Here is a 24152-nt window from a genome sequence, read left to right as displayed (position 1 = left end):
ATTACTAGGTACTTGATATTTGTTTGGAGCTATTGTAAATGGTATGTTTTTAAGAAATTCTCTCTTTTCCTCGCATATATAAATAAATATTGATTTTTGAAAAATACGATTTTTGTATCTATTAACTTTGTTAAACTCTTTTATTATTGTAGCAGTTCACCTGTAGATTCTTTTGGATTTGCCACATACATAACTATAGAATCTGTGAAAAAATAATTTTCTTTTCTCCCATTTAGTTCTATTTTTCTTGCCTTACTCCACTGGCTGAAAACCTTCAGTGGCAATACGGGACATTCTTGTCTGGAGCACACTTAAGCACTACTAAGCTCCCGGACCTCAAGTCAGCAGCATTAGGAAGGTCGATTCCCGACTGGAGATTGGGGTGTAAATCGCCTGCGCCCTCCTTCCAGCGCCCGCAGCGAGTTAAGGCTGAGGATACGCCCTCTCGCGGGCTCGTCTTCCAATCCGGAAGGAGTCGGCCGCCCCTCTCTGGTTGCCGCGCAACGGCGTCGCTCTGACCCGGAGTAGGTGCAGGGCGATGGAAGCACGTGCCGCGTCTTCCTCATTCCAGGACTACATCCCCCACAATGCTGCGCGCCGCGGGCCCTGGAGTGGGGGAAGGGTCGGGCTGGGAGGCGGTGCGGAAGCGGAGTGCGAGGGACTAGAGGAGTAAGATCGCTAGCTGGGAACCAACCGCGTCCTGACTCCCACCCCCCGGCCTTTCTCCATCCCGACCTGGAGGCTGCTTCACGAGTGCCGGACTCAGCTGACGCCCGCTAATCGGCTTTCGCTGAGCCGCTAGGGCTCGGAAACGCAGGGGCTTCGGCGACCGTGACGAGAAGCCCACAGGCAAGGTAATGGGGAAGGGGCGAGAGGGACGCGGCGGGTGGTGGCGTCCCCGCCGGCCCGGCCAGCGCCTTTCGCACAGCCCCTCGGGCCCCCCCACACCCCGGCGGCCGCTCCTCCCTCGCCGCGCCCCCGGCCCGGATCCCCGCCCCGCCGGGGCCCCTGCCGCGGAAACCCGGCTCGCGGACGGGCCGGCAGCCCCCTGCTGCGGCCGGGAAGGCTCTTTGTCTCTTCCTACGGGCCAAGTCCCTGCCCCTCCGGGTCTGACAGCCGCGGCCCTGGCGGCCCGGGGCGGAGAACGGAGTGCGGCTCGGGCTGCCGGGGTCGAGCGTGGCGGGCTCGGTGCTGAGATGCCGGGATGGAAAGCCCCGGCGGCAGCCGCTCTCACTTCTTCTTCTGTCTTTGACAGCTCAGTTCTGTTCTACTTTGAGAGAGAGAAAGTCCGATGCCCTTTTTAGAATGAACTCCTTCTTCAGAACTCATCTCTTCGGTGACTGGTAAGGACGAACTTAAACTGCCGTGTTGATTGTTGACGGTGGCGGTATTGTGGCTCGGCCACCCGGGATTCGAATCCCGATGGTCTCACAGCCTGCCTTGGTGATCTTGGTTAATTCAAGGCGCAAAGCCTAAATTTTCTCATTCATCAAAACACACACCTCTAAATTGTTAGAATTGAGAAATAATATGCGTATAACGTCATCAGTTCTTCATTTGGTGAAAAGATCCTTTGAATGTGATACTTTCATTAGCTGTGACTGAAGTGGCCTCTGGACTTAATAGTTGTGCTTTTCTTTGTTTAATCATTAGCATCGTAGTTTGTGTGTTCTGCACTTTATACTTTGTTCACCTTAAACCTAAGCAAAGCATTCTTTAAACTGTGCCATCTTCTTAATTTCCCCCGTTTTAAGATGGCTGAGTTTATTCTTGGGAAATTGATGACTCTGCTTTTCTGTGGATCAGCTTTAGAGATACAAGGATTTATTCACCTCTCCCCGTCCTCCTCAGTGTGTCCTTTGAGGATCCTTAGAGGAGCTTAAGTGTTTGTTTTGTCAGAGTGCATCTAGGTATTCTGCAGTCTTGTCGCCGGGCTTTATCATTTTTACCCTATGTCAACTTTTTTTTCTACCTCTCTCTACACTTTCTCACTGATTAATAATTTCTCCCCCTGTGGGATTTTTGTTTCCAAGTTGTAATTTTTGTTCTCAAGGCGTGTTGAATGAATGCAATATATGTGGTAAGGAATGACTTGAAAAATTTCACGTTAATCTCTTTTCAATTTTGGTTGTTCTTGCACTGTTTTCTCCTGAATTTTACTGACAATGGTGATGAGTTTTTCTTCAATGAAATCTTTTATGATCCGATCCTTAATTGAAATTTATTTTTCATTTAAAGTGTTTGCTCTGTACTACTTTGAGTTCACACACAATCCGTGCAATAATTTGTCCTGAGTTGTACAATCCGTGCAATAATTTGTCCTGAGTAAATGCTGTTTTGAAATGTACAGTTGTAAGGAGGAAAAGCCAGTGGGCCTGAGAAATTGTGAGTGTAATGTCTTTAGTGACAGATGAATTAAAAAAATATATATATGAGGAAGAAAAGGAAAAATATAATGAATGTATTTTATAAGGATAACAGAGAGCCAGAGAGTAAATATAAGTTGAAAACTTAAACTGTGCAAGAAGGCATATATACATAAAGATTTCTGATTCATTTTAAAATATGTTGCAGAAATACTTGTTTTGAGAAAATGTTTCTGTATTGGTGTTATTTAGTGTGGTGGTGAAGGACACACTTCTAGATCCTTAAGTGCAGCCTTTGCCTGAATCCAAATTTTACAGAACAAATTCTTGTAGTAAAGGGATTTATTCTGTGAAGTTTGGATTCAGTCAAGAGCCTGCACTTGGGGATTTGGAGGGCCATGTGGCCTTAGGGACACAGGTTCCCCACCCCTGAGTGGGAGACCTGGGTCCTTGTCCTAGCTCAGTCACTGTCTGTTATAATCTTAGGCAACTTTATGGTCCTCAATTTTCTTATCTCTAAAATAGTAAATTGGTTTGCTTCCAAGGACTCTTCTAGCTCAGACCTTCAATGATAAGGGTTTTTAAAGGTTATTTTTAATATGGAAAAAAATTGGTATAAACCCTTTTAATCATTTATTTATGTCTTAGGATTTTTCTTTCTCCAGGTCATATAGTTGTTCAAAACCACCTTGAGGAAAGGGATATACATGAAAGAACTAGAAAACTGCTAGAAATAAGAACTTTTACTGACCAGTTCATCCCTGTCTCTCATGAGCTGCAATCATTTTCTCTGCATTTTTGAACCACTTAATTCTCTTTCTCCCTAATGTATCTCTTTTTTTTTTTTGTTCATAACCTCTGTACCTATTATACCTGCTTCTTCATAACTTTAGCTTGTCAGTCCTTTAACCCAACTTCACTGTTTCTTTTTCTGAATTCTCCTTCAGTCCTTTCAGCCAACCTCCTGATTTTCTCTGGGGCCTCTTTGTGTAGGAGACCTCTGGCAAGGGTGCCCAATGCTAGTTTATTTAGCTGTGGAAGGGGAGGTGGGGTCGTGTGGCACAAAACATGATTGGCTGAGGCTGTGGCAGGTCAAGCTCTGTGATTGAAGTATCTGGTGCTGCATCGTATATTTTATTTACTTATTATTTTTTTAAAAGTCTGGTCAAGTGGAGCAGTGGAAGTGTGCATAGTATATTTTAGATTAAATTTTTACTATAGCACAGTAAGTAAGTAGTTTTCTTTTTGTCCTAACATTTTCTATTTTTATGCCTTACTTTACCCCTTTTCTCTTAATCTATCTTTGTAATCTTCAGTGCTATTGTCTTCTCCTCCCTCTCCTGAATATGCCATGTAAAAATGATCTAATATCTTTTATTTATTTATTTATTTATTTATTTATTTATTTATTTATTTATTTATTTTGGCGTATTATGGGGGTACAAGTGTTAAGGTTACACATATTGCCCATGCCCCCCCACCCCCCTCGAGTGAGAGCTTCAAGTGTGTCCATCCCCCAAATGTTGCACATCTTACTCATTGTTGTATATACCCATCTCCTCCTCCCCCCTCCTACCCGCCTGACACCCGATAAATGTTACTCCTATATGTCCACTTAGGTGTTGATCCGTTAATACCAATTTGCTGGTGAGTACATGTGGTGCTGGATTTTCCATTCTTGAGATACTTCACTTAGTAGAATGGGTTCCAGCTCTACTCAGGAAAATACGAGAGGTGCTATGTCACCATTGTTTCTTAAAACTGAGTAGTAGGCCGGGCGCGGTGGCTCACGCCTGTAATCCTAGCTCTTGGGAGGCCGAGGCGGGCGGATTGCTCAAGGTCAGGAGTTCAAAACCAGCCTGAGCAAGAGCGAGACCCCGTCTCTACTATAAATAGAAAGAAATTAATTGGCCAACTGATATATATATAAAAAATTAGCCGGGCATGGTGGCGCATGCCTGTAGTCCCAGCTACCCGGGAGGCTGAGGCAGAAGGATCACTGGAGCCCAGGAGATTGAGGTTGCTGTGAGCTAGGCTGACGCCACGGCACTCACTCTAGCCTGGGCAACAAAGTGAGACTCTGTCTCAAAAAAAAAAAAAAAAAAAAAAAACTGAGTAGTACTCCATGGTATACATATACCACATTTTATTAATCCACTCATGAATTGATGGGCACTTGGGTTGTTTCCACAGCTTTGTAATTGTGAATTGTGCTGCTATAAACATTTGAGTGCAGGTGTCTTTTTCATAAAGTGACTTTTGATCTTTTGGGTAGATGCCCAGTAGTAGACTTGCTGGATCAAATGGTAGATCTACTTGTATCATTTTGAGGTATCTCCATATTGCTTTCCACAGAGGTTGAATTAGTTTGCAGTCCCACCAGCAGTTTAGGAGTGTTCCTCTCTCTCCGCATCCACGCCCACATTTAGGGAACTAAATGTGTGGGGACTTTTTGATAAAGGCCATTTTGATAAAGGCCAAACCAAATGTTTGGGGACTTTTTGATAAAGGCCATTCTCACTGGAGTTAAGTGACATCTCATTGTGGTTTTGATTTGCATTTCCCTGATGATTAGAGATGTTGAGCATTTTTTCATATGTTTGTTGGCCATTATTCTGTCTTCTTTTGAGAAGTTTCTGTTCATGTCCTTTGCCCATTTTTTGATACAGTTGTTTGATTTTTTCTTGCTGATTTTCCTGAGTTCTATATAGATTCTAGTTATCAACCCTTTATCAGATGTGTAGCTTGCAAAAATTTTCTGTGGGTTGTCTGTTTGTTCTCTTGACAGTTTCTTTGGCTGTGCAGAAGCTTTTAAATTTGATCAGGTCCTATTTGTTTATTTTTGTTGCTGTTGTGATTGCTTTTGGGGTCTTCTTCATAAATTCTTTGCCTAGGCCAATGTCTAAAAGAGTATTTCCAACATTTTTCTCTAGAATTCTAATAGTTTCACACCTAAGGTTCAAGTCTGTTACCCAGCGTGAGTTGATTTTTTGTGAGAGGTGAAAGGTGTGGGTCTTGTTTCAGTCTTGTAGATGTGGCTATCCAGTTTTCCCAGCACCATTTATTGAATAAGGATTCTTTTCCCCAGTGTATGTTTTTGTCTGCTTTGTCAAAGATTAGTTGGCTATATGAGGATGGTTTTATATCTGGGTTCTCTGTTCTGTTCCACTGGTCAATATCCCTGTTCTTGTGCCAGTCCTAAGCTGTTTTAATTACTATAGCCTTGCAGTATAGTTTGAAGTCTGGTAAATTGATACCTCCTATTTTACTTTTATGGCCTAGGATTGATTTTGCTATATGGGGTCTTCTCTGTTTTCATACACAGCATAAGAAAATTATTTTTTCTATATCGGTGAAAAATGATGATGGTATTTTTATAGGGATTGCATTGACTCTGTAGGTCACTTTGGGTAGTATAGACATTTTAACAATGTTGATTCTGCTGACCCATGAGCATGGTATATTCTTCCATCTGTTTACGTCCTCTGCTATTTCCTTCTTCAGTGTTTCATAGTTCTCCCTGTAGAGATCTTTTACCTCCTTAGTTAAATATATTCCAAGGTACTTTATTTTCTTTGCTGCTGTTTTGAAGGGAATTGAGTCTTTGATTTGGTTCTCACTTGTACTGTTGTTGGCTTATATGAATGCCTCTGATTTCTGTGTATTGATTTTGTATCCTGAGACTTTACCAAATTGATTTATCAATTCAGAGAGTCTCTTGGTTGAATCCTTGGGGTTTTCTAGGTATAATATCATGTCATCAGCAAAGAGTGAGAGTTTGATCTCTTCTGCTCCCATTTGGATGCCCTTAATTCTGCTCTCGTCTGATTGCTGTAGCGAGGACTTCCAGCACTATGTTGAACAGAAGTGGAGATAACGGGCAACCTTGTCTTGTTCCAGTTCTAAGTGGGAATGCTTTCAGTTTTTCCCCATTCTGTATGATATTGGCTGTGGGTTTGTCATATATGGCGTGTATCATTTTTAGGTGAGCCGCGTCTATGCTTATTTTGTTGAGCGTTCTAATCATAAAAGGGTGTTGAATTTTGTCAAATGCTTTTCTGCGTCTATTGAGAGGATCATGTGGTCTTTGTTTTTGCTTCTATTTATATGGTGAATTACATTTATAGATTTTCATTTGTTGAACCATCCCTGTATCCTTAGGATAAAGCCCACTTGGTTGTGATGAATTATTTTCTTGACAAGCACCTGGCTTCGATTGGTTAGGATTTTGTTGAGAATTTTTGCATCTATATTCATACGGGATATTGGTCTGTAGTTTTCTTTTTTTGTTACATCCTTTCCTGGTTTTGGTATCAGGGTTATGTTCGCTTCATAAAATGTGTTGGAGAGGATTCCATCCTTCTCGATGTTGTGGAATAATTTCTGCAGGATAGGCACCAGTTCTTTGTAGGTGTGGTAAAATTTGGGTGTGAGATCTAATATATTGGGACACATATTTCTGTATTTTAGCTGGAATTTTAGTGTAGCTTCTCATAAGGCAGTGCATTTAAATCTTAGACCTAATTATGGAGTGGGTGGGCTGTGTCCTGTGTTAAATTCTGCATCTTTTCCCTCCTCCTAAGATATTAGCCTCAGCCAATATCATACAGAGAAAATATTTTATGAATGGCCCTTTCTCCTGAAATAACATTCCAGGGTCAAGTCTGTGGACAGTTTATTTCGGAGATAACTATCTGAACCTCTGAGCTGTGGTGAGCATACTGTGTCTTTTTGTATTAATAATAAATCTATGCCTCTAGTTGAAATTCCTTTGGAGACTAATAGGCAGTATTGCTTATAGCACCTTTGGCTCAGTTAGAGCTTCTCTGCCTGTTAGTTGCTATTGCTTTTGGTAGTTACTTTAAAGCTATAGTTATAACAGCAAAAAAAGCAGAGCAGTGAATAAATGCAAAAATGAGATTTGAACAAGAGATTTTAAGGTAGTATTAGCCATCTATTAATGTTTTTAATGTTGATATTACAACGTTTGCATAAAAATGCAAGGAAGTACTTCATGACAGACAGTGTGAAATGCAGTGCTTTTTAAACCTTTTGATTACAGCACATAGCAAGAGATCTTTTTATATCAAGACTGCTCAGCTGTATCACTGTGTGTACATGCATACGTCTGCATATGTAGAAATAAAGAAATAAACCGAAAGAAAAGTTTCACAAAACAAAATCTGTAGCGTCTACAGTCTACTCTGATGGTTTCTGTTTTCTCTTGTTTTTCAAAAATAGTGCTGGTTGCAAATTAGCTAGTTGATTTTTGTTCCTTGCTTTTGAAAAACATTAGAGTCTTGGGCTAAGAATTTGTATACCTAATTTTTCTCCATTTGTTTGATGTTTGATGTTTTATTTTTATTTTTATTTTTTTTGAGACAGAGTCTCGCTTTGTTGTCCAGGCTAGAGTGAGTGCCGTGGCATCAGCCTAGCTCACAGCAACTCAAACTCCTGGGCTCGAGCGATCCTTCTGCCTCAGCCTCCCGAGTAGCTGGGACTACAGGCATGTGCCACCATGCCCGGCTAATTTTTTATATATATATCAGTTGGCCAATTAATTTATTTCTATTTATAGTAGAGACGGGGTCTTGCTCTTGCTCAGGCTGGTTTTGAACTCCTGACCTTGAGCAATCCGCCCGCCTCGGCCTCCCAAGAGCTAGGATTACAGGCGTGAGCCACCGCACCCGGCCTTGTTTGATGTTTTATTAATCCTTTTTGTGCTTCATTTTCTTTATAATAAAGTTTAAATGCTTGCTGAATCTTTGTCTTTTCTCTAGTAATAATATTGGACTAATGTATTTTTTTTTTTTTTTTTTTTGAGACAGAGTCTCACTTTGTTGTCCAGGCTAGAGTGAGTGCCGTGGCGTCAGCCTAGCTCACAGCAACCTCAATCTCCTGGGCTCAAGCGATCCTCCTGCCTCAGCCTCCCGAGTAGCTGGGACTACAGGCATGCGCCACCATGCCCGGCTACTTTTATATATATATATATATATATATATATATATATATATATATATATATATATATATATATCAGTTGGCCAATTAATTTCTTTCTATTTATAGTAGAGACGGGGTCTCGCTCTTGCTCAGGCTGGTTTTGAACTCCTGACCTTGAGCAATCCGCCCGCCTCGGCCTCCCAAGAGCTAGGATTACAGGCGTGAGCCACAGCGCCCGGCCTGGACTAATGTATTTGTCTTTAGGTTTCTGGCTAGGGAGAAATCACTGAAAAACGGCTTATTATTTGTTTACCTAGTGTGCTGTTTGGCAAGTAGCATAGTAGAGCTTGGAACAACACTTTTCTCCAAAGATCTTGTAAATTGGAGTAGAGACATTAGTACCTGTAATAAATATAAAAATTTAGAAAAAAATTACCCATGTTTGTTTTTCTACTTTTGTTTTCCTTAACAAGGAATATTTTAGAGTTTGAAAGTCTTATTTAAAATGCTTAATATGAGCTGAGTGCAGTGGCTCACACCTGTAATCCCAACACTTTGAGAGTCCAAGACAGGAGGATCATTTGAGGCCAGGAGTTTGAGACCAGCCTGTACAACATAGCAAGACCCTGTCTCTACAAAATAAATAAATAAATAAATAAATAAATTAGCTGGGTGCTGTGGTGCACACCTGTAGCATTAGCTACTCAGGAGGCTGAGGCAGGAGAATCATAAGCCTAGGAGTTCGAGGCTTCAGTGAACCATGATCTTGCCACTATACTCCAACCCACGTGACAGAGTGAGACACTGTCTCTAAAAAATAAAAATTAAAAAAAATTGCTTAATACAAGTTTTAAGTAAATGCACTGGCAGATTGCTACCTAGTCTTATTGCATACCTCATCTTGCCACTGCCCCCTTCATATCAGAAAACACCGATAAGAATGTGTTTTTCTGTATAAAGACCACCATATCTGATCATTGCTGTCCTGTATATTACCAAATGGTGGAACTGCCATTCTCATAAGGGGAGCATAAGTGGGTTTCCTTCTGTTTAATTTGGATGATTTCTCTAGATTAGGTCATTCCATGCTGGGAATTGGGAGCCCTCATTCTCATTTGTCTGTATTGAGGAGAATAGGAATAAGGAGTTTATGGTCTGCTCCCAAGATTCTGGTAAGAAAAGAATTCCAGAAGTTTTATTTGAAAGGAAATTAGAACTAGGCTTATACTTCCTTCTCTTTCTTAGATCAAATAATACCTCATCAAAGGGCCTTCCTTGACCCCACACCTCATGTAGACGTCCCCAGACACATCAACCTTATTTTCTTCATAGCAGTTTATCACAAGCTGAAATTAGTTTGTTTCTTTTGTTTGATTATTGTCCCACTTCTACTAAAGCATAGTCTCCAGGAGAACAGGAATCCTGTCTGTCTTGCTTCACCTTTCACATCGCTAGTTCCTGGCACATACTAAGTACTTTAATAAATATAGTGAATGAATGAGTGAACAAATGAATGAATAAACCAAGTTCTTTCATGCTTTAAATGAAATAGCATGTAGTAAAGATTGTGTTTTAGCCTAGGCCTTTATGTACCCCCAAATTTTTTTTCTGAAAATGTATTTATATGTTTGCTTTTCATGGTGAAGGTCTCTATCTCCAAAATACCTTGTATTTATCTTTGTTTTACTTTACTTTTTTTTTTTCCATTCTGATATGTTGCCTGTATAAAAAACTAAGCTATAAGACTTCTTAAATCTTTCTTGTAGCTACTTTGTAATAGTTTGATTTATGTGAATAAAGCACATTCAAAATTTCAACAGGCCAACTTGTTAATTTAATGAATAGTCCAAGTTAGGTATATTCAGGACTTTAGGATCATTGTTCTAAACTGCTGTTATTATTTTCTGTTTACATTCTTTTTTTTTTTTTTTTTTTTTTTGAGACAGAATCTCGCTTTGTTGCCCACGCTAGAGTAAGTGCCCTGGCATGAGCCTAGCTCACAGCAACCTCAAACTCCTGTGCTCAAGCAATCCTCCTGCCTCAGCCTCCCGAGTAGCTGGGACTACAGGCATGCACCACCATGCCCAGCTAATTTTTTTCTATATGTATGTTAGTTGGCCAATTAATTTCTTTCTATTTATAGTAGAGACAGGGTCTCGCTCTTGCTCAGGCTGGTTTCGAACTTCTGACCTCAAGCAATCTGCCCACCTTGGCCTCCCAGAGTGCTAGGATTATAGGCGTGAGCCACCGCTCCTGGCCTGTTTAGATTCTTTTAAAGCAAAAAAGAACAGAGCTTCATTAATATTACAATTCATTCAGTATTTACAAACATGGTCTTTCTAGTGGAGGTAAGGGAGAGGTGTAGGAAAAAACCTAGATAGCGAGTCAGGACCTATATTCTGGATCAGTACAGTTTCTGCCACTAACTAGTTGTTTCATTTTAGGCAAGACACTTAACATATTGACTGCCACACTAGAAAAAAAATTTTTTTTCTTGGGGCCATGGTGTTTTATTATGAAAATAGAATAAAAATTTCAAAAACAAAACGATCCTTTCTAATTTAATGAAAAATTTATTATTTTTTATTGTTTTCTGTGCATGAGTTATATGTAACTTGAAAAATATTACTAGTACTTGAGCCTCCCAAGGTGAAAAGACATGTGAGTTACATATGCTTCATGAGGCCCCAGGCTCAAAACCAGTGTGAGTTAAATACAACTCACATGGCAGTAAATGTGTTAAACATCTGAGGGCTTTCGTTTCTTTATCTGAAATCTGAGGGGATTGGATTAGATATTCTTAGGTTCTTCCAGCCCAAAAATGGATAATTGAAGATACTTTAATTTACTTCCAGATTTCAATCATTTGCCTCTCTACCCATCAAAATCATTGCAGGGAAGTCACATGGCTGCTTGGAAGGTGGGGTTAGGTTCAGGGATGTGTTTAAAAGTAAACAGTAAGGTGTTTCTTAGTGACTGCTGATTGTTCACCAGGCTCTTTGTGGGATGTGGCAGCAGTGTAAGGCACGATATTTTTGCCTGTTAAGGGACTTGGGGCTTAATTAAGGAGACAAGGCTCACACACATGACTGGATGATGTGATGTGTAAAATCAATTGGCATAGAGCAAATGTGCTGTGGGAGTTGGAAGATCAGTGTGGGGTAGCATAAGGTAATGAGGTTTGGAAATCCTTCTAGCTGAGGTAGCATTTAAACAGATATTCTATCTAGTCTCTTTTTAGACTATCTGGAAGATGAACTGTTCTCATCAACAATATGCTGTTATGTCATCTTTTAGGACTGGGTAGTTCTTCAGTGACTTAATACCAATGAAATATTTCATGTTGTCTACAAATTCTAAGTAGAAACTTTTTCAAGCCTGCGACCTCTCTGAGAGCTGACTGTTAACTAATGGAGTGAGAGAATATTAGGAAACATGTAAGGAAACATGCTGAGTAAATAAAAATATAACATGAATATAAGGTATATTACTATTGTATGAGGCAGAAAGAAGACTGGCTTGATTGAGGGAGATATTTTTGTGACTAATGAGAAATAAATTTGATCTTTGGGGACTGGATTATGGAGGCCCATGAGAACTAATCAGAAGAGTTTTATTTGGGTCTGTTAAAACATCTCCTATATTATTATTCTTTTTTTTTTTGAGACAGACTCTCGCTTTGTTGCCCAGGCTAGAGTGAGTGCCATGGTGTCAGCCTAGCTCACAGCAACCTCAATCTCCTGGGCTCAAGCAATCCTGCTGCCTCAGCCTTCCAAGTAGTTGGGACTACGGGCATGCGCCACCATGCCTGGCTAATTTTTTCTATATATATTAGTTGGCCAATTAATTTCTTTCTATTTATAGTAGAGACGGGGTCTCTCTCTTGCTCAGGTTGGTTTCGAATTCCTGACCTCGAGCAATCCGCCCGCCTTGGCCTCCCAGAGTGCTAGGATTACAGGCGTGAGCCACTGCACCCGGCCTGTTAACTAACATTACTCAGATTATCAAGACTTAGTAGCATCGTTGCATGAGTGCCTGATACTAATAATAAAGGTTAATATTTATTGAGTACTATGAAGGGTAGTTTAATCTTCACCAGTATTAGTTAGGTGCTGTTGTCCCCATTATCTAAGGGAGGGCATCAGGATTTAGGGAGATAATTTATATGGAGAATGGTAGAGAGTACCTTGAGGCTGGAGGTGGATAGGAATGGGAGTGCTACATTTTGAAGAGCTGACATTTGAGCTAAGTACTAAAGGATGAAAAGGAACAAGTCATGGAAAGAACATTCCAAGGCACGGAATGGCAATTGTATAGACCCTTAGGTGAGAAAGAATTTAGTGTGTGTTGCTTAGTGTGGCTACAATACTGTGAGCAAGAGGGAAGTGGTATGAGATAAGGAGAGAGAGAGATGGGTAGAAGTCAGATTATTTGGACTTTGGTAAAGAGTTTGAATGTTATTTTAAGTGCAGTGGGACACTGTTGAAGGGTTTTTAAGCAGGGGAATGATATGTTATGCTTTTATGGGTATGTATGGTGAAAAAATACATAACCTAAAATTTATCATTTTAACCATTTTTTAAATGTACAATTCAGTGACATTGAGTACATTCACATTGTTTTGCAACCATCACTACCATACATCTTTAGGACTTTTTCATCATCCCAAACTGAACTTCTATACCCATTAAATCATAACTCTCCATTTAGAGGTAGGGAACCTGTGGCCTCAAGGCCACATGTGGCCCTCCAGATTCCCAAGAGCGGCCCTTCAACTGAATACAAACTTTATAGAACAAATCTCTTTTTCACAGATCAAATCCCTTTATTAAAAGGATTTCTTCTGTAAAATTTCGATTTAGTCAAAAGACCACACTCAAGGATCCAGAAGGCCACAGGTTCCCCATGTTTCCATCTTTTGGCTATTATGAATAATGCTGCAGTGAACATTGGCATACAAGTATCCCTTTGAGTTCCTGCTTTCAGTTCTTTTGTGTATATATTCAGAAGTGGAATTCTGGATCATTTGAGAATTCTATGTTTAAGTTTTTCAGGAAATACCATACTGTTTTCCCCAGCAGCTGCACCATTTTACGTTCCTACCGCAGGTGCAGAAGAGTTTCAGTTTCTTCACATCCTTGCCAACACTTGTTTTCTGGATTTTTGTTTTGTTTTGTTTTGTTTTGTTTTTGATAATAGCCATCCTAATGGGTGTGAAGTGGTATTTCATAGTAGTTTTAATTTGCATTTCACTAGTGGTTAGTGATGTTGAACATTTTTTATTGGCAAAATATCTACTCAAATTATGACTTTTGTTTTTGAAAGAATATTTTGAGTGCCCTATGAGAATGGATTGAAGTGGATTGGAGAGGAATCTGGGAAATCACTTGAGAAACAGCTGTAGGAATCCAATTGGAGGTGATGATACTTGGACCACACTCTGCTGCCCTTTTTCAGATCTAGTACTTTACTGGCACTTCCTTTAAAGTGTGTCTCCTCTCCTTGATTCTTCTACCTTTGTGCCATATAGACTTTAATTTCTTTTGTAATTTCTGTAGCTGGGTGAGAACTTTCTCCTGAGATCCCTAAAAATATTCAGGAGTTTATATTAGGAGAAAATAATAAAGATGATTAAAGTGATGATGATTTTATTTTTTGCCTTAAAACTCTCCAGTTGTTACTTGGGGGGTGAATTTGAAGTTTGTTTCTTTGTTTTTTTTAGTGATTAGCAAACAATATAGTGGCCTAGAAGTGAAGATTAAAAAGTTTTTAAGAATGTAGACTATCATAGTGGAGGAAGGACTCCCTAATAAAGATGATACTAACTGGTACCTGTACCATATGCCCTCAGCTTCAGTGTTGGCTTGTCAGGTTTCTAGTTAGACTCTTTCCTGACCTAGGTGGCCTTCCAGGAGCTGGATCACTACTTGAAACATAAAGAAAACTTGGGGAGGTTCAAAGTTCAAGTTCCTCTATAACAGGCATCCTCAAACTACGCCCCGGCGGCCACATGCGGCCCGCCAAGGACATTTATCCGGCCTGCCAGGTGTTTTTGCCGCAGCTGCCTGTCCTGCTTAGCAGCTGACTCATCCCGAGTCCACAGTGCGCATGTGTGGAATGTGCACCGCACTTTCCAATGGTTTGAGGGACAGTGAACTGACCCCCTGTTTAAAAAGTTTGAGGACCCCTGCTATATAATTTGCAGCTTTGAACATTGCACACAAAGAAGAGACATTGACTCCTTCATTTTCTTTCCTAAGGATTGAAGCTATGAATTATTTTCCTTTCTAATCATTAAATTAAAAGTACATAAGTAAATTACCTTCAGTTGCTAAAGAAATCAAAACTTACTGTCTTTTTTTTTTCCTCTATGAAATCACAGACATAGCTCTCAGAGAATAGAACAGTGTATTCATATTGATCCTAGAGACTAAAGTGGTAGCAGTGGAAATTGCTTTCTCTTCACTCTGCCTCTTTGCCTAATAATAAGGCCTAGCCCACTCTGCGAGTAATGACTTGGGTTCCAGCAAAGGTCACTTGTTTTCTGTCCCCCTCACCCCTTCCCCTTTGAGGTCATTACAGAGGTCTAATAGGATTCTTACGTCACACCTGATGAACTGACTGGTAACTTTGAATTTAGCAGCCCTACCTGTAGCTTTCTTTGCTGCTTCATGGAAATATTTGAGATTTGAGCAGTATTTCTCAAACTTTGTTGCACCTTGGAATAACTTAGTGCTCTTATAGAACGCTGATGCCTGGCTCACGTCCCTAGGCTTTCTAATTTAATTGGTATAGGGTGTGATTTTTAAAAAACTGTCCAGGTGATTTTAATGAGAAGCACTCCCTGAGAAGAGAGCAAAGGCAGAATTGTCTCCTTTTAGAAATCTTAGTTACTTCTATTGGCCTTGCTTGTAATTGTGAAAATAAAACCCTTAGATACAGTAGTTTTCAGGCCTTCTTGGGTTGCTTCAGGGAATCCTTGTGGGCTTTTGAAATGCTGAACCTGATTTAGGGTCATCTTTTTAACTTTAGGAAAGTTCCAGGGTATCCTTTCTTCCTGGTAGCTCCCATAACCACTTTATTCCTTGATGTCTTAGTGTAGAGTGGGATTAAGTGCTCACAGCTTCTCACCTCTTTGCTATTCCCAAAGACAAACCCTTTTCATATTAAATGTTTTACTTAACACTATAGAAAAACATAAACACTAACCAGTTACAAAGCATATAAATTGCTTACCATAGTAGTCTCTATAGAAGTTCCTGACTTCCTTCTGAGATGGGCATTTGGGCTGCTTTTTTTTTTTTTTTTTTTTTTTGAGACAGAGTCTCACTCTGTTGCCCCGGCTAGAGTGCCATGGCATCAGCCTAGCTCACAGCAACCTCAAACTCCTGGTGGTTCAAGTGATCCTTCTGCCTCAGCCTCCTGAGTAGCTGGGACTACAGGCATGAGCCACCATGCCTGGCTAATTTTTTTCCTATATATTTTTAGTTGGCCAATTAATTTGTTTGTATTTTTAGTAGAGACGGGGGTCTTGCTCTTGCTCAGGCTGGTTTCGAACTCCTGACCTTGAGCAGTCTGCCTGCCTCGGCCTCTCAGAGTGCTAGGATTACAGGCGTGAGCCACTGCAATCGGCCTGGGCTGCTTTTATTTTGTTGAGAGCAGTGCTGAGCAGGCACAGTCCATACAGAGACCTTTCATTCATGAAGGCCTGTTTTCTGAAATCTGGTGGTATAATTGGGCCTTGATACACAGTCAGTACAGGGTAATATGAGCTCTTTATGTAAAGTTTGCAACTTACATCTTTGGGCCCTTCACACTGAGAAACACTTGCTTTAAACTTGGCCTGTTTATTCCCTGGGATATATTAGTTTGGGGGCATGTCTTCACCAGTGGGCCTCTGCCTCGTCCACTATGTGTGCTTGCTTTCTATGTCTGGCGTTGGTACCACCGCTTACCCTTCAAGCAAAGTGCTTGGTGGCCAGCAGCCTGTCACTTTTAAGCTTGTACATACTTGGAAGGGCTTTACCTCTTAAGGATGAGGCTCCCTGTGCTTGATGGTCCCATTCCCCAGCCTATCCCCTTGCCCCAGTAAATCTCTAGTTCTCTGCCTGATGCCATTACTTACGGTCTTGGGATTTGGTACTTCTGTGAAGTTTTGTAAAACCTATGAATTCTCATAGAGCTAGATAGATTCTGAACTTTTGGACTTTTAGCTCTTGCCAAAGTTTAAGTAACTGAAGTCAGTTGGCCTGGGTAAAAATCTTAGGCTGGTTAACCTAAGTCTTAATTTGATTGGCTTTAAAGTGAGAATGATAACAACAATAGTAATAATACCTTCCTTATAGGGTTACTGTAAATATTACAGGAAATAACCATTGTGTTTACCTCAGAGTTAGGCACATAATAAGAGCTCATTAGCTATTCACTGTTTCACTTTCTTTTTTTTTTTTTTTTTTTCTTTTTTTTTTTCTTTTTTCAGTGATACTAACAGTGGTATACTGTTTCACTTTCTACTGCTACTGTTTTATTGCCTTTGCTATAGAAGAGGGGCAGTGGTTAAGATCCTGAGCTTTTAACCACTGTCTCTACCACTACTATCTAGTTGTATGATGTTGGGCAAATTATTTAATTTCTCCTTGCCTCAGTTTTCTTACTTGTTAAGTGAGAATCTTAACATTAGTATGCAATGTTGTGAGAATAAAATGAGTTAATTCATATAAGGTGCTTAGAGTTGTATCTGGTATGTAGTAACTGATTATGGTATTGGTTGTTGCTGTTATTTAACTAAAGGTCCCTCTTTGCCTTTGGTTTGGTCTTCCCACTGGGTGCTAGGATAAATTGTTCAACACACAGGTCATACTTGAGGAGACAGAGGAACCAGTAAAGATTTATGAATGAAGAATACATTTAAAATAAATATATAAAAAAAACTTTAAAAATTTTTGCTTGGAAATCTAGAATTTCTACTTTCTGAACTCAAGTCAAATGTAAAACCTTTGTAGAAAAAATATTAGGTTATATTTACCTGATTTTGCTAATAAAGCAAAGTTTAGTAATCCAGTATTGATATTAATGGTATTGTTTTTATAAGATCTAAGGGGATTTATTCTGTGTGTGGTAACTAAAGAAATAAGCAGAAGTAGAAGAAAACTTGTAAAGGAGTTAATTCCTAATGTAGTTATTATTATACTATAGTAACTAATATACCCAGCTAGTAGTATAGTCAGGCTTGTAGTGAGGTTTGGCAGGATAGGTACGCTTCCACAAGAGTAGATAGGTTGTTCAAACCTTGCAGCCCCAGAACTTAGTAGAGGTTCATCAGGGACTGTGGGGTGGCTGCATGGCAGGGTGTGGGAAAGGAAGAGTGGGAGTTTTCTGAGCATGACAGGTGAATTGTCAGGGCAGAAAATCCCCGCTCTTACACATACTTCAACACACATACATCTAGTAGGGAAGCTTTGATTGTATGTGTTTTGCATTTTGATTTTTTGCATAAGATTAAAAAATATTTTTTCTTATTTTAAAAATAGGTTTGAAAGCAAATTTCTATACCTGGTTGATCCTGCCAGAAAAAAAAAAAGCGGGGGGGCTGGCAGGGGGTGAAAATGAAAACAAATTTCTAGGGTAGGACTGTAGCATCCCTAACTAGTGCCTAACCTGTGTGCTGATTCAATAAATGTTGAATGAAAGTGACTGAATGCTCTGCAAGGTTTGTTACCTTAATATTATACTGTATTCATTTTGAGTCTTATCCTCAAACTAGATTTTCTTAGTTCAGTTATGTGATCCATTCCCTAGTAAGAGAATGAAAATTGGGATATGTTATTTGCCTGTGTTACAGGCAGTTAAAAGTTCTCAAGGATTGTTTTCAGCAAGTTGTGAAATATCCTTAAGAAATGTACTGTTTGGACTCCAAGTATATTTTTACCTAAAGACTTTTGCTCCATTTGATGTAATCACAGTTTTCTTTGCTGGGCACTTTGGTGCTTCCTATACTTTATTACTCTGCTGATCTTCCTAGATACCATAATTATCATCACTTTATCTTTTTTAAAGAATTGAAGTATAACCTTTCAGTTTTTTCTTAAATTATGCAAATGCATACCTTCCTCATTTAAAATGTGGGATTATAAATTTGGAAATATAGAAAAATGTTTTAACCTGCTTTAGCATTTGTCATTAAATGATCACCATTCATTATTATGTTTGGCATAGTTTTATGAGATATAAATTTAGAAATTATAACTTCTTTTTCATCTTAGATTGGATATTTCCTTAGGTTACCATCCTTATTCCCGTTAGTAATATCTTCTAGTGCCATTTTCTTTTTTTTTTTTTTTTTTTGAGACAGAGTCTTGCTTTGTTGCCTAGGCTAGAGTGAGTGCCGTGGCGTCAGCCTAGCTCACAGCAACCTCAAACTCCTGGGCTCAAGCGATCCTTCTGTCTCAGCCTCCCGAGTAGCTGGGACTACAGACATGAGCCACCATGCCTGGCTAATTTTTTCTATATATATTAGTTGGCCAATTAGTTTCTTTCTATTTATAGTAGAGACGGGGTCTCGCTCTTGCTCAGGCTGGTTTCGAACTCCCGACCTCGAGCAATCCACCCGCCTCGGCCTCCCAGAGAGCTAGGATTACAGGCGTGAGCCACCGCGCCCGGCCTCTAGTGCCATTTTCTAACATTGGCACACTCTATTTATATTGTGGGAATCCTTGTTAGATAAGCATTTTGATTGTTCAATCTCTTTTATCTTTCTTTCATTTTGGCATCTCTTTTTTTTTTTTTTTGAGGATGAATGGCTGTTGGCATTTACATTAGTGACATGTATTTGAATAGACTGAGATCTCTTATAAATCTTTTATTTCCATGGTTTTAGTTACAACTGAGAAATCATTTGAAAATTTTATTACCATGGAGGCATTTTCTCAGCTATTTTCAATGAATTGACATTTATTTCTAATTTACATTTTGAAAAGGTATGTAAATAAAAATTGATAAAAGACCAGAAAGCTTACTTAGCGGTGGAGAAAGTTGTCAAAGAAGATGATATAATTCCAAATCAAAACTATAAAGTCTTTTTGTTTTATCATTATCTATTTTGTTACTAATACAGATTAAGACTAATCACCTTTTTTTCCCCTTAATTTTACAGAGTTAATAGAGTGGATACAGCCTTGCTGAAGATGAAGAATATGCAATATTAGAGGAAATTTTTTTCTTTTTTCTTTCAAAAGTCTTGATTGTTTGGTGGCTTGTCTCCAGTCACCACTTTTCAGTCAAGTGTTTTTACTCCATCAGAAATGTTTTTTACAATCTCAAGAAAAAATATGTCTCAAAAATTGAGTTTACTGTTGCTTGTATTTGGACTTATTTGGGGATTGATGTTACTGCACTACACTTTTCAACAACCAAGACATCAAAGCAGTGTCAAGTTACGTGAACAAATACTAGATTTAAGCAAAAGATACGTTAAAGCTCTAGCAGAGGAAAATAAGAACACAGTGGATGTCGAGAATGGTGCTTCTATGGCAGGATATGGTAAGATAACTGTAGAATATTTCTAGTCTCCTCCTGTCCTTGTTTAAAGATAGTCATGGAAATTGAACTCAGTACTTCATGCATAGGTCTTTATAAAGTAATTTTTTCTTGACATTTTATTTTGAAAATTTTTAAAAATACTGAAAAATAGGGATAGTATGATAAATACTTATATGTTCATCACCTAGATTTAACAATTACTAACATTTTGCAATTTCAAAATCTAATTGTTGAAGAATTTTTAAAGTAAATCATAGAAATTATAACATTAACTGCTAAATATGTATCTCCTTTATATATATATATCTTTAAAAAGGACCTTCTTCTACATAATATAATAACATTATCATATCTAGTTTATATTTAAATTTTCCTGATTGTCCCAATATAAGCATTTATTAATTCCTAAGAAGCAGGATTTGCCTATATCACCAGCATTGTTTATTGCCATTCTCTCTTTCACATACTGGATTCCTGCTGTGTTTTAAGTTCCTTATCATGCCATGTTCTCTCTTGCCTTTAAGACTTAAACAAAAAAAAAGAGAGACAGAGAGAGAACAGACAGAATGGCTCTGTCTGGAACTGTGTGTACATGAATGTGTAGACATTTTCTCTATTTCAGTTTTGTTTGTTTAATTAAAAGTTATATATGCATGCATTTAAAAAATCAAAATGTTTTGGCCAGGCACGGTGGCTTGCACCTATAATCCTAGCACTCTGAGAGGCTGAGGCGGGAGGATTGCTCAAGATCAGGAGTTTGAGAACAGCCTGAACAAGAGTGAGACCCCTTCTCTACTAAAAATAGCAAGAAATTAATCGGCCAACTAAAAATATGTATATAAAAAATTAGCCAGGCATGGTGGCACATCCCTGTAGTCCCAGCTATCCGGGAGGCTGAGGCAGGAGGATCGCTTGAGCCCATGAATTTGAGGTTGTTGTCAGCTAGGCTGACGCCATAGCACTCTAGCCGGGGCAACAGAGTGAGACTCTGTCTCAAAAAAAAAAAAAAAAAAAAAAAAAATGTGTTACAATTCTTCTAATAAAAGAGGGCAGGTCTTCCCACACTGAACAGTCCACAAATTTCCCATTCTTTGGAGCCACCCATTTTAAATTCTTTCATCTCATTTACTTGGTGTTTACCTCTATATCTAAATAACATGCTTTATGAGTTACTTCTTGATTTTTCAGTTACAGGCATTATCTGTTAACTTTCCACTATGTGAGGTAGGAGTTTAGTTTTTCTCACTGAAAAATGTATTTCACCCACCTCTAGGCTGTCTTTGCATATATATGTCCTCCTTGTCCTGCCATTTTCCCTTCATAATTTTGGCTAGACTAATATTCAGTGTTTGCACTATTATGACTATGTTAATATGATACTCATTACTGAATCGTGTATAGGCATACCTCAGAGATATTGTAGGTTCTGTTCTAGACCACTGCAATAAAGTGAATATTTCTCTTTTTTTTTAGTTCAACAAATGTATTTCTTAGTTCTTAGATTTGTTTGATTTTATTATTTCAATCTCTTTGTTAAATATCCCTGATAAATTTCTGATGGCTACCATGCCCAGCCCAGTGTTTTTTGATAGGCAAAGTGAATTTCTTTTAGGCAGCATATTGTTGGGTCATATTTCTTTATTCATTCAACCACTCTATGTCTCTTAATTAGAGCATTGAGTCCATTTATGTTCAGTGTTATTATTGATAAATAAGGACTTACTACTGCTGTTTTGTTACTGGTTTTCTGGCTGTTATTGTAACTCCTCTTTTCCTTTCTTCTTTTCCTGTTTTTTTTTTTGTGGTTAAGTGATTTTTTTTGTCGGTTTTTATTTTCAGTGAATCTATTACAGGTTTTTGCATTGTGGTTATATTATATAAGGTTTACAAAAAAACCTTTTATTTATTTATTTATTTTAATTAATTAATTAATTTTGGAAACAGGGTCTCGCTTTGTTGCCCAGGCTACAGTGAGTGCCATAGTGTCAGCCTAGTTCACAGCAACCTCAAACTCCTGGGCTGAAGCAATCCTCCAGCCTCAGCCTCCCAAGTAGCTGGGACTACAGGCATGTGCCACCATGCCCAGCTAATTTTTTCTATATATATTAGTTGGCCAATTAATTTCTTTCTATTTAAGTAGAGACAGGGTTTCGCTCTTGCTCAGGCTGGTTTTGAACTCCTGACCTTGAGCAATCCGCCCACCTCGGCCTCTCAGAGTGCTAGGATTTCAGGCGTGAGCCACCGCACCCGGCCACAAAAAATCTTATATCATATTATTTTAAAGAGATGACAACTTAGATCACAAAGAAAAAAATAGAAAACAAAGAAAAAATGAAAAAAGAAAACAAACCTACACTTTAATTTCATCCCTTCCCACATTTTGACTTTATATTGTCCCAATTTGCATATTTTTATATTACCTTTCTCAGCAGGTTGTGGTAGCTATTACTGTCTTTGATAGATTTGTCTTTTGGGCTTTATACTAGAGCTATGAGTTGATTGCACCCCACAATTACAATATTATTCTGGATTTTTCCAAGTACTTAATATATCAGTATGTTTTATACCTTGAAATATTTTCTTTTTACCTGTTAGTGTTTTTTTGTTTTTTGGTTTTTTAAAGATTGAAGAATTCTCTTTATCATTTCTTATAAGATGAGTCTGGTGGTGGTGAATTCTCAGCTTTTGTTTGTCTGGGAAAGTCATTCTCTCCCCTTCATATTAGAAGGATAGATTTGCTAGATAGAGTATTCATGGATGGCAGTTCTTTTTCTTTCAGCATTTTGAAAATGTCATCCTACTCCCTCCTGGCCTGTCTGGTTTCTGTTGAGAAGTCTGATGCCAGACAGATTGGAGCTCCTTTATATATTTGCTTGTTTTCTTGCTGCTTTTAGGATCCTCTTTTTGTCCTTAACCTTTGAGAATTTGATTATTATATACCTCTTATTTGGGTCAAATATATTTGGTGTTCTCTGACCTTCCTGTCCTTGGATATTGATCTCTTTCTCAAGTTTTGGAAAGTTTTCTGTTAATTCTGGCTGTGTATTTTTAAGTAGCCTGGCTTTGAGCTCACTGATTCTTTTCTCTGCTTGATCTATTTTGCTGTTGAGAGCCTTTAATTAATTTTTTAGTACAACAAATGTATTTCTTAGTTCTTAGATTTGTTTGATTTTATTATTTCAATCTCTTTGTTAAATATCCCTGATAAATTTCTGAGTCACTTTCCTATGTTATCTTAAAGACCACTGAGTTTCCCTAAAACTGCTATTTTGACTTCTTTGTCAGAACATTCACATATTGCTATCTCACTAGGTTCATTCACTGGTTCCTTGATTTGTCTATTTGGGGAGGTCATGGTTCATTTTGCTGTCGTTTCTTGTGGATGTACGTCTATGTCTTTGTACTGAAGGGATTAGTTATTTATTTCAGTCTTCTCTGTCTAGCTTGTTTTGATTTTTATTGCCTATGTCTGCTCAAGATTCCTGTAATTTGCCTGTTAATTTTGTTTTTTTTATTTAAACTTTTTTTTATAATTTTTTTTTTTTTTTTGTAGAGACGGGATCTCACTCTTGTTCAGGCTGGTCTCTAATTCCTGAGCTCAAACAATCTGCCTGCCTCATCCTCCCAGAGTGCTAGGATTACAAACCTGTTGATTTTCTTTCTTTTTTCCCACTTGGTTGCTGCTGCTTTTTCAGCATTAGATGGGACCTTAAGTCCAGGATTGCCTTGGTTGTAGTAAACAGAGTACCCTTCTTCGCAAATAGGGGAGGTCCCAAAGGAGATATCCTGGTAGTGTGGGATGACTGGCTAGGGATTCATGCCCAGGGGACTTGTGGAACAAACTTTCTATAGTATGATGCTGTTGAACAGCCACTATGATTTGGCATCTTCTTTAGCCAAATTACAGTACAGAATTTCCAGAGGTGGGAATGGTAGTCCTGCTTCCCCTTTTAGTCTCTGGCCGTCCTTTGGATATTTCTCCCTTTAGGCACTTCTGATGCTTCCTGTGCGTTGAGGCAGGGACAGGTCTCCTGCTAGGGATGGTGGTTAAGCTGATTGTCCCTTCATTCTCACTTTTTCCAGTGTGGGAAGTATGAGTCAGGGGGAAATTTTCCACATGCTTGGTACTGGGTGGATTGGAGAGAGGGGTGTCATAGATATGGAAGTCCAATTCTCTTACTGTCTGCTTGGAGTTTTTTCACTTCTCTGTGGCCCCAGGAACTGTCTCATCCTCCTCATATTTGAGTTCTGGGATATTTCTGTTGGTAATCTTGGCACTGTATATCTATTTTTGATTTCCTGTTGA

The 24152-nt window shown here is 38.9% G+C and overlaps 1 protein-coding gene across 1 annotated transcript in view; it reads left to right on the top strand.

Annotated features, from left to right (window-relative positions):
- The first annotated feature begins 530 nt into the window (after positions 1 to 530).
- Positions 531 to 24152, top strand: part of CCDC126 (coiled-coil domain containing 126) — a 37487-nt gene continuing 13865 nt past the window's right edge. Inside the window, exons 1-3 of the mRNA XM_012773319.2 lie at positions 531 to 854; positions 1256 to 1343; positions 19461 to 19846. Coding sequence (XP_012628773.1) covers positions 19609 to 19846 — 238 coding nt within the window. The 5' untranslated portion in view covers positions 531 to 854; positions 1256 to 1343; positions 19461 to 19608. The remainder of the gene's footprint in view (positions 855 to 1255; positions 1344 to 19460; positions 19847 to 24152) is intronic.

The sequence above is a fragment of the Microcebus murinus genome, chromosome 9 (assembly GCF_040939455.1).
Source record: "Microcebus murinus isolate Inina chromosome 9, M.murinus_Inina_mat1.0, whole genome shotgun sequence".
Classification (NCBI taxonomy): domain Eukaryota; kingdom Metazoa; phylum Chordata; class Mammalia; order Primates; family Cheirogaleidae; genus Microcebus; species Microcebus murinus.
The sequence above is the reverse complement of the archived record's forward strand: the minus strand, read 5'-3'. Positions and strand labels throughout refer to the sequence as shown.